The sequence below is a fragment of the Salvia splendens genome, chromosome 4, assembly GCF_004379255.2.
Source record: "Salvia splendens isolate huo1 chromosome 4, SspV2, whole genome shotgun sequence".
Lineage (NCBI taxonomy): Eukaryota > Viridiplantae > Streptophyta > Magnoliopsida > Lamiales > Lamiaceae > Salvia > Salvia splendens.
Genome location: NC_056035.1, coordinates 8,909,828 through 8,921,337, shown reverse-complemented (window position 1 = coordinate 8,921,337; position 11,510 = coordinate 8,909,828). Strand labels below are relative to the sequence as shown.

At 39.7% G+C, this 11,510-nt stretch overlaps 1 protein-coding gene across 1 annotated transcript; it reads right to left on the bottom strand.

Annotated features, from left to right (window-relative positions):
- Positions 1-9,462: 9,462 nt before the first annotated feature.
- Positions 9,463-11,147, bottom strand: LOC121798253 (D-galacturonate reductase-like). Its single transcript, XM_042197161.1, has 3 exons — positions 10,643-11,147; positions 10,334-10,577; positions 9,463-9,982 (listed from the first exon to the last, which is right to left on the bottom strand). Exons 1-3 carry the CDS (start codon positions 10,954-10,956, stop codon positions 9,590-9,592), a joined length of 951 nt encoding a protein of 316 aa, XP_042053095.1. The 5' UTR covers positions 10,957-11,147; the 3' UTR covers positions 9,463-9,589.
- Between the last annotated feature and the right edge of the window lie 363 nt (positions 11,148-11,510).

Below are 11,510 nucleotides of genomic sequence, written 5' to 3'. Positions count from 1 at the left end.
GTGACGTATGTGGTGATTATGGATTGATCAAATGAGCGCCGAGGAAAGAAAAAATAAGGTGTGATATAATTTATGTCTATTTCGCTCGTACAATCATAATCGTTTTATTAATTCAATCTAAATATATTTATGCAATTTGTCTAATAATTCAATACAATATTAATAGTATATCGATAAAACCTTGATTCTGAATCGGCACTGGGACAGTTCCACGAAGAACAATCGGTTTCCTAATCGGTTGACATCACAAAATATATCCGTTTTTTTATATTGAGTCAAGAACAGATATTCATGAACCATCGAATTAAATGATATTTAGTCGGATATTAATATGTTTTGTGATGTCAACTAATATTAATATTTGTAAACTGATATGTTATGAAACGAATCATCTTCTATGTGTATATACGTAATAAATCATATACTATATATATATTGGTTTGGTTCGTGTATTTTGAGTTACGGTTAGTGGGTGGACAGATACGAAAATTTTTAAATGCACGTTAACGTTACGCCATATCAGTCCATATTGGGATGAAATAACAAGAGATAAAAAATTAATTAAGCAGATTTTGAATATATAATAGTTGTCACTCTCAACACCCACAATCATGTTTGTTGAGCTGATTGGAGGAATATTGACATTGTTGGCCAATAGAAAAAAGGGATGGGTCATTTAACTTATTTTAACAGACTTATATAAAATACTTTTTGTAATTTTGCGTGGTGGAATTTGAAAGAGATGTGATGGATTTGTAATGAAAAATTACAAGTAGCATTATAAAATTGCCATGCACAAACACACTGCCCCTACATGAGGAAACCTACCTGTAGCCATGTAGGTGGACTCTATTACATATGTTTAACCCGAAAATCAAAATGTATACTGGAACTAATCTTGATTAACGAAATTGAAAAGAGGCGGCACATAGATTATTGTGATCAAGTGGTCTATGAAGATATAACCGATCGGGTGGATCAGTTTGCAATTGTCGTTGCGATTTGATCAAGGCGCCCCTCTCTCTTTCAAAACTATTTATAACTCCCTAACATGCAACAATAAGCGGCAAGTACGGGGTCGATTCCACAGAGAAGCTGGTGCGTTGAGTGTGTTTAGTGAACAAGGTTTTGGCTGCGGCCACGCTTTAAGTTGGGAGTTTTGTTTTTAACTACTGGATTAAGCTAGACAGAATGTAAACTATTTACTTGATTAAGTGACATAACATGCTGGAAGCAATGAACTGATCAGGTGATCGACAAACTGAAATAAATGACTTAACTACATAAGCATGCTATGAATCTACGAAATACCTTGCCATTCAACATTATGCAAGTTCAAACAATGGATCTGGAAATTTAAAACTGAAACTGAGCTAGAACAATTGACGAGATTTACGAAAACAAATAACTTTGATTCAAAACAGTATTCAGAACAGAACTTAGAAAGTGCAGAAAACAAACAAGAACGATTTTCCAACAACGTAACAAACACGGAATTTAACTAAGTAACTAGAACTGAAATGTAAGAAAGCGATAAATCCAAAGGTCCTCGGTCGGAAACTGAAACTGCGCCGAACAGATCTGGGTTTCTCTGTCGCGCTCCTTTCTGTCGCACTCCTTCTTACTCTCTAGCTAACCATTGCTAACTCTCTAAACGAAACTCAAAGGATAAAGGAGAAGATTAAAGGTCGGAGAGAAGAGTGCTTCTCTCTATGGCGATGCGTCCTCTATTTATAGACTCTTCATAACAACCTCCAGCTGTGATAACAACTTTGGCAGAGAATCTTCGTCCTTGCTGGAATTGCGCGTCTTATCCGTCGAGTCAGCTTATACGTGTCCCCTTTTCTATTTCGCCGTGGTCCTTGATAACCGATTGATGATCGCTTTCCAGCGCATCTGCTATACGTGTCCTATTTCTGCAATGTAGTGGTCCCCGGCTAACTGCTTGCACGTCACCTTGATCAAGCCACACTGTTTTGTCCTTTTTCGCCTTATGCGCCAACTTGATCAGTTTGGCCTTGATGTCCTTGGTTAAGCGGCATTCCTGCACAATTAATACTCGATTTCCGCGTGAAACTGATTAAGTAGCCTACATTTTACCATACAAACCGATGCATGAAATAGGCCTTATCAGAAATCTTTATGCGCTCCTCAAAATATTGTCTATTAGTGGCATGATTTTAATTTCATCAATAAATATGTTACACATCTTTAGGTGCAATGGATTGAGTCACTTAAATATCTATCTAAGTGGTATGATGAGTGAAAGAGATAAAAATGTACTAGCCACTGCACAAGTTGAGGGAGATTATGTGGTTTTGAGAGGTTAATCCATTAAAGTTTTTGTTTGTGAAATGGGACTGAGCCATCCAACACCATTTGACTTACAATTTTTGTCATCTTCTATTTGGTTTTGCTTGTCAATATTGAACTAAATATATTATACTTAGTCTCTGTTTTGCGTTGCTGTGACCCAAGCCTAGCTACTCTATAGCTAGATTAATTAATTATAACTAATTCATACAGACCTCTCTATTGTAATTTCTTGGAGATTATCTCCTCAGTATTATGGAAATTAAACTATGGTTTACGTATGAATGTAAAAAATTTTACTGCATGCACGACCGAATGTGTAACAGGTTAATATATATCACTCTGTTAATATACTTTTCTACTCCTATAAGACTCAAAGAAGGATCTTCTAGTAATTGATTAATTTCCGTAGGGGTATAATTTAAGTAAGTCATGATGCTGTTTATGTATAAATTATAATGTTGATTTTTTCTGAAAATGATAAATGCAAGAATTATTAATCCAGATTATTTTATAAATATTAACAAAGGAGAAAAACATGGCCCTACTGAGCGTAAGCTATAAATAATCCATTTACAAAATAACAAAGACCTAATCCACAATCCCTAATTCTATTAACCCCTCAACAATGCAATAACAACAACTGTATATATATATGTATATCTACATCTGAATTATAAGTTCTATCCTTATACCTAACCAACATCTTGTCTAAGGCCATCCACAGCGCTGTTCCTATACCGTTCTTAAACCGTTCCTTAAACTACTATTTGCGGGCCCCACTGTACTTTTTTACTTCATTCCTTAACTAAGGAACGGAACCTGCAACCCTCCGTTCCTTAACCGTTCCTTAAATTACTATTCATTCAATTTCATTTTTTATTTTTATTTCCAACTCAATTCAATTAAAACAAACACACTTTAATAAAAAACAAACACACTTTATTAAAAAACACACAACATTAAAACAAAGTTACAACTTAAACTTAAAAAAATAAAAAAGCACACAATTAAAATCCTAAAAAATAAAAGTTCACAATTTTAATATTTTCATCCGCCAAAGTTTGCCCAAATGTACTCAATTAGATCCTGTTGGAGTTGGGTGTGTGCGCTAGAGTCGCGTGTCCTTGCACGAATAGATAACCGTTCTTGTATAGACGGATGCGCTCCACTTCGAGCCTGACTACTTGCAGTTGAGCTTCCGGAGGATTCGGGGTCGAACCAATTTCCCGCCTCGGGTCCTTCGTCTTGGACAATCATGTTGTGCAAGATTATGCACGTATACATGATGTCGACCATGTTCTCCATGAACCACGTACGAGCCGGGGCTTTGATGATGTTGAAGCGCGCTTGGAGAACCCCGAACGCCCTCTCCACATCCTTGCGAGCGGCCTCCTGCTTCTGCGCAAAAAGAGCCTGCTTTGGGTTCGCAGACCCACTGGACGTCTTCACGAAGGTAGGCCACTTCGGGTAGATGCCATCGGCGAGATAGTACCCCATTTTATAAAGCCGGTTGTTGGCGACGAAGTTGATGGCCGGCGCTTTACCATCCAAAACTTCGGTCAAGAGGTCGGACTGGTGGAGCACGTTTACGTCATTGTTCGACCCGGGAACCCCGAAGTACGCGTGCCAGATCCAAATGCGGTAGTCGGCAACGGCCTCGAGTATAACGGTTGGGTGGGTGCCTTTGTGGCCGCTCGTGTAGGACCCCTTCCACGCCACCAGGCAATTCTTCCATTGCCAGTGCATGCAATCGACGCTGCCGAGCATCCCGGGGAATCCGTGCACTGTTTCATGAAGGTCGAGAAGGAACTGACAATCGGTCGTGCTTGGCCTCCGGAGAAATTCGTCGGTGAAAGCTGCCCGGACGCCTTTGCAGAATTTGAGCAAGCACATTCGCCCAGTGCTGTCTCCGATGTGGAGGTATTCGTCGAACATGTCGGCCGTTTGTCCAGTCGCAAGCTGGCGGATTGCTGCAGTACATTTCTGCAGCGTCGTGTGGCTGGGACGGCCGACCGCGTCGAACCCTTCCTGGAAGAACTCTTCTCGGGCTGCCAAAGTATTGGCGATGTGGAGAAATAACGGTTTCCCATGCGGAAACGGCGATGGAAGTACGTATCTCCCCAAACCGGGTTATCGCAGAAGTAGTCGCGTACTAACCTTGCGGCGGCTTCCTCCCGGTTACGATGGATGTACGTACGGGAGCGTCGTTGGGGTGGCGCGGCTTCTTCCTCCTCCCGTCGTCGATCTTCTTCAAGTGATTGTTCCAATATTTGACGCATTTGTTCAAAAGGATCCATTAGTTTGATTAAATTTGGGAGAAGAAAAACAGAGTTGATTTGAGATGAAAATTGGGGTGGAAATAGAGAGGATTTGAGAGGAATAGATGTGTGTTTGTGAGTGAAATGAGTATGAAATAGGAGTATTTATAGAGTAAATAAATTAAAAAAAATAAAATAAATAAATAACGGCAAAAAAGGTAACAATACCGTTGCAATTTTTTTTTATTAAATTCAATTTTTTTTTTAAAAAACGAATTATTGCGTCACCGTGACGACGCCCACTCGCGGGGCAGCGAGTGGGCGTCACGCGTCGAATGGGAGGCCGCCACGTCGCCTCGGAGCGTGGCGGCACAGACCGTGCCGCGTCTCGTGCCAACGGCACCCGGGACGGCATGGGAACGGAACCGCGACGAAACGCAGCGCCGTAACGCGTTCCGCTACGGTTTCGTTCCGAAGGAACGAAACGCGGAATGCCCGCGGCCCGCTTTGCGGGTGCTCTAAAGGTTCAAAACCTTAATTTTTTAGTATTACATTGTGAAGAGATCGAGATATAAAAAAAATAACAAAAAAAATTCAAAGAATTGAGAAAAAACACTATTTTTGATGTGAAAGCTTAATAAACATATCAAGAATTATAGGCTGTCTACGCCTCAAACTCAAACAGCCGATCATATTAATTAGTGCATCAGTGCATTAAACATATAATATGAACAAGTGCTCAAATGGAAAAAAGAGAGAGACTATTATTTTCAACAGTATTTAGCCAAACGTAATGCGATTATAATTTCATCAAACAAAGATTTATTGCTAAATGAGCTAGGATTATTTAGAAACAAAAATATGAGAGTTAGTATATAGGCCACTAGTAAAGCAATATCTAAATACCAAGAAGGGTGACAAGAGCGGATCTTGCAAGTTGGTTTGGATCTTTGGTTGAGAAATTGTGGCCATACAAACAGTCATAGTGCTTTTATATAAAAGGAAAATATTAACTACTAGGGGACTTTTCAATTGAATTCACTATTTTTGGTGTACTTTAGCACGTACACACGACATGCATTTACATTTCATATTTAAAAATTAATATAGTTTGTAAGATATCTTAACGAAAGAAAGCAAATATGAAAAGTTAAATATCTTTAGATTGTAGATATTAACACTTAACAGCCCATCGTTCTCGGTTTGTGAATACTTTAAAGAATAGTAATATATCTATCCACTTTTTTTCAGTGAAAGACAAAAAAATAGTATCTATTATTTTTCATATGATGAACTAGAAAACTATTTATTCTTATGTCAGTTATGTGTTTGTTTCTATGCACAATTTTTTTTAAAAAAACGAGATTGATATTTTCTGTTTTTATATCATTACTTCTTTTACTCTTGGCCTTGTTTGAGGACTTGGGTTGGAAAACTCAAGAAAAAAATGCAAAGAGCTATTCGATCAATTAAAGTGACGTGTGAAATGCCCGACATTATTTAGCCACTTTTAAAGTGTCATATGTCGCAAATGTCAATAATAGTATTAAAAATTATCATATAGAAGTGAACCCAATAGAAAAAATATTTTTGTAATTTACGCTTTTAAAATATAAAGATTCAACCAACCTATAGGATGAATAGAAAAAAATACTTATACAGAAAAAACCAAACAATCAAAAGTAAATTAAAGATAAGAGGATATCGATTCAATTGTCGTGTCGTGTAGAGCAATTCGGACTGTCTTAAAACAAAGTTTAACAAATATTTTGAAAACTAAACAGTCACACTCACACATATCATCTAGACGCTTCCACAAAACATCCTTGTAACATAAAATAGCTTTTATATCTTCAATTTAATTACCACTTAAAAAATTATACGCCGGTATAAGATACATAAGTATGGACCGAATATAAAGTTGGTACGATTATCCTATCTCACAACATCCAAAAGAATTACTAATATACTACTTCCTTAGCATTAAAATGTAAAACAATAATTAATACTAGTAATCAAGAAATTGTTTATGAAAGCTGGCCCAACATAAAAAATTGTTTTTATTAGGCCCAATTATTCAAAACAAGCCCAAACTATTGATTTTATTGGTTTAGGGGAAAAATGCTTCTATAAACGACTTGCGTCTTAACGAGAATGAATGTTTTCAGAAAAAGAAAAAAATAACTTACGAATGCTTCTAACAAAATATAATAAATAATAATTTAGACAATTTAATTTATAGTACTTCTTCTTCTGTCTCATCTCAAGTGATTGACTGTTTTTCGACACGTGTTTGGAGAAATGATAATAAATAGTGAAAGTGGAGAGAAAGTAAAGAAATAAGAGAATAATGTAGATACGACTCTTTTCAACATTATTATCTCTCTTACTTTACTCTCTCTCTCTCTACTATAATAATTTATTATCATTTTCGCAAAATAACGGCAAAAAAAAACCAATCACTTGAGTTGGGACGGAGTGAATATTACTCTTCCACCGACATTTCCGAGCACCCACTTTTCAAAGCCATAGTAACTATCAAGTACGTATAAGTTTTAATTATGCAAGATGCTCAACTAAATGTGTACCATTAATTTTTATGATAGTCAATGAATTTTTCTAGTTGTCCTCGTACACACGTTATATGCTAATTAAATGAGACCGTGAAGTTTAAGTTGGTTTAGTCAAATAATTAAAAGGCCTTTTTGTTTTTTGTTTATAAGAAGAATATAGACGCCGAAAATGATTTTAAAAATATGTGGAGTGTTTTACCAAGCTTAGGTAATAGTACTACCTGCAGACATCACATTCAAAATTCGCATCCCTCTATTAAGTGTATAAGAGCATCTCCTATGGCGCCCCTCCGGTAGGACGTCCGGTCGGACACCGGGAAGGGCGACGGGACGTCCGCCGTTGGGAGGTCGGAGGTCGGATACGGACGTCCCGTGAGGACGTCGGGTGTCCTCGGACATCCCGGCGACGGGCGGGCGGACGTCCGCCACTGTGGCTTCAACTCGGACGTCCGGTCGGACGTCCCGTTTTTTTTTTTTTTTTTTTTTAAACTCTATATATACGGCTCGTTGAATTTTATTTCATTCGCACCACTTGCGTTAATAACAAGTTTCTCTCTCTACATCTATAATCTCAAGTATATCTAGAATGTCTAGTGAAAGTGATAGCGAGAATGAGTTGGAGGTCGCTGTTTCAGGTGCTATACAGAGGCTGCTACAACAGAGGTTGCAGCGGCGGCAGCAGGCGGCGGTACCTCGGCCGATCCATCGTCGAACTCAAGTACCCCGTGACCACATTGCTGCACATATTCGGTTGTATGCGGACTACTTCGCTCCGCAACCGCGTTTTGGGGAAGCCTTATTCCGGCGACGCTTTAGGATGCATCGTCCGCTGTTTCTGCACATCGTGGGTGCTTTAGAGAGTAGATACCTGTTTTTTAGGATCAGAGAGGATGCAGCTGGCAAACCCGGACTCACGCCCTTGCAGAAGTGCACTGTCGCAATCAGACAACTGGCGTATGGAGGCGCGGCCGACATGTTCGACGAGTACCTCCACATTGGCGAGTCGACAGCAGTCGAGTGTCTGCAAAATTTTTGCGCGGGCGTGAGAGCGATATTCGGGGAGCGGTATCTTCGGAGTCCGAGCCCCGAAGACTGCCAGATGCTGATAGATATGCATGGGTCGGTGCACGGGTTCCCTGGGATGTTGGGCAGCATAGATTGTATGCACTGGGAGTGGAAGAACTGCCCCGCCGCCTGGAAGGGGATGTACACTACCGGCTTCAAAGCCAAGCATCCCACGATGATCCTTGAAGCTGTAGCTGACTACCGGTTGTGGATATGGCATGCTTATTTTGGAGTCGCCGGGTCCAACAACGACATCAACGTTCTCCAGTCGTCGCCCCTGTTCAACGATCAGTGCAATGGCGTTGGTCCCGCCATCAGTTTCGTCGCCAACGGCAACCAGCATAATATGGGGTACTATTTGGCAGATGGGATATACCCAAACTGGCCTGTCTTTGTGAAGTCAATCAAGCATGCGACCGGACAAAAGAAGACATACTTTGCGAGCCGTCAGGAAGCAGCGCGCAAGGATGTGGAGCGGGCATTTGGTGTGCTCCAGAGTCGGTGGGCGGTAGTGAAGGGTCCTGCACGGCAGTGGTATATTCCCAACATCGGCGATGTCATGTACGCATGTATCATAATGCACAACATGATTGTCGAAAATGAAGCTACGGAACTGACTCAGTGGACCAATGAAGATGATACGGGTGCAGGTCCAAGTCACGGCGTGGCCACCGCGAATGTGAATATGGGGGTACCTCATGGAGAGGTCGAGCGGCTGCGTGCATTTGCCGACATGCGGCAAACAGATGCCCATATTCGACTTCAGCAGGATATTATCGAAGAGGTTTGGACTCGGAGGGGTTGACGTGATAATGTATGAATTTTTTTTTATTAGTGTGTAATTTTTTTTTTCGAATCATGTATGTTTTTTCCGATAAAGTTGTTAATTTTTCCCGTTCGTATTCTCGGTCAAATTTTATTTCCGTAAACGTAAATTGTTTTATTTGTGAATTTATGATTTTTTTTATTGCGGGATGTCCTAGTGGGAAGGGCGATGGGAAGGGCGGATATGCATGGGATGTCCTAGTGATGTGGCAGTGGGGTGGGATGTCCTAGTGACGTGGCAGGAGGTGTTTTTGGGATGTCCTAGTGGATGTCCGAGTGGGATGTCCGCCCACTGGAGATGCTCCATCTTTACCTAACAAATCATATGGAAATTTGATTAATTAAGCCTCAAAACATTTAGAAAAGTGAACGGTGTACGTAAACCAATTATAAGAACTATTCATTCACTAGTTTGGCCAGCAATATATAAGAATGTTTTATTCGTACTATTATTGAATAGAGAGAATTACAAAAGAGAAGTGATGATAAAATAATTAGGGTATGAAAATATATTGTATGTTAGTAGCTAGTATTTATTGTATGGGGTTAAAGTTAAAGGTCTGCATCTATCTCCAAAACAAGAGGATGGGGTCCCAAAATTGAAGCCAAAGTGACACCTTTGGCTTGTGGAAGTTGGCTGATTTTTTGCAAGTCTTGATCACTCAAACACCAATCAAATATTTGGAGATTTTGTGCCATCCTCTCTTTGTTGAAGCTCTTGCTTGCTATGCTCACTCCTTGCTCGTATACCCACCTCAATGCAACCTGAGCTGTGGTTTTTCCCCTGGCTTTCGCGATATCCGCTAGAACTTCATTTCCCAGTATTCTGTCGTCTCCCCATTTCGTGTTGTTTGCTCCTAGCGGAGAGTAGGCCGTCACGTGAACTCCCCTTTCCTTGCAGAATTCCCTCAGTTTCTTCTGTTGCCAATATGGATTCATCTCCACCTAAACCCAAATTAATAGGAGTACAAGAGGATTATTAGTCAAAACTCAAAACTAGCATGGGAAAGTGATGCGTAATAATCAAAATATGTTGAACATCTAACGTCCATCCTATGAGATTAACACCGGAGAATTGAGGGGTAGTACAAGGTCTATAATCTTGAGTTTGGATTAAATTAAAGTACAAATTGGTAAGTACATATTAATTACGAATTACTCCACACAAATTAGTAGGAGTAATTCTAAAAAACATTTATTTCTCATTCTCATTCTCGTTCTTAATTATAAAATATTACTAATTAATTAGCTATATTCTAAATAAGTAAAAATGAGTAGTAGTATATTTTAGAATACCTGATTGAGTGTAGGTGGGATTTTGGCAGTGGAGAGAAGTTGATCAAGGGTTTTGATAGAGAAATTACTAACACCTATGCCTTTTGTGAGCCCTAAATTGACGCACTCTTCCATCCCTTTCCACGCACCCTTGATATCCAAAGGCTTCACGATTTCAACCGGAACCGGAGTTTTTCTCACCATTTCCGTCAGCCTCACCGGCCAATGGATCAGGTACATATCCACGTACTCCACTTTCAGATTTCTGCATTAATATTCAATTTTGTTAATAATATAAAATATATATATATATATATAGTGCTTGCTTACTGGAGGCTCATTTTGCAAGCGGGCACAATCTGGCTGGGATCGGTAAAGCTGGCCCACAGCTTGGTAGTGATGAAGAGGTCGCTGCGTGACTCAATGAGGCCGAGGCGCAGGGCCTCCACGACGGCCTGGCCCAGCGCCGTCTCGGAGCCGTAGGCGAAGGCCGTGTCGAAGTGGCGGTACCCGGCCTTAATGGCCTCCAGCACCGCCGCTTTCGTCGTCTCCAGGTCTGCCATCGGAAACGACGCCGTTCCCATCCCAATCACCGGCATCGCCTTCTCCATGCCGCTGAGCTTCAACTTTGGGATCACCGCCATTTTATTTTTTATTTTATTTAATTACTGATTTGCTTGTTTAATTAGTGGATATATAGAGATGGAGAGAGACTTTTAAGTTTTAATTGATGCATGTACTTGTGGCGGCTGGGAAGTAGTAGAGCTAAACTCAATGCCCACTAAAATGGAGGCGCCGACCAAAGGTAGTTTTTGCTTATAAAATTCATATTGATCTAAAAGTTTTTTTTAATTTGATGAATTAGATATCTTGATTTGATAAGACAGATAAAATATGATAGTTTCAAGATTAGAAAATTATCCAAGCAAAAGAACTGTTAAACTGTGACACCCAATGCATATTTTTCTTGTCAAATTGTTTTTAGAAAAAAGTATATTGGATCCGGTGATTTTTAATAACAATTATACTTTTTTTAATTTGAAGATGAAACTTGAATCTAATGTTACGTTGTGCATTGTTGACTTTTGTAGTAAGTGCCAAAAGCTTTAGTCAGCTTGCAATTAATAGAATACGGCTAACAGTAGTCGATCTTGATGGTGCTACTGCTAATAGAAATACTAGTAGCATTATTTTATTT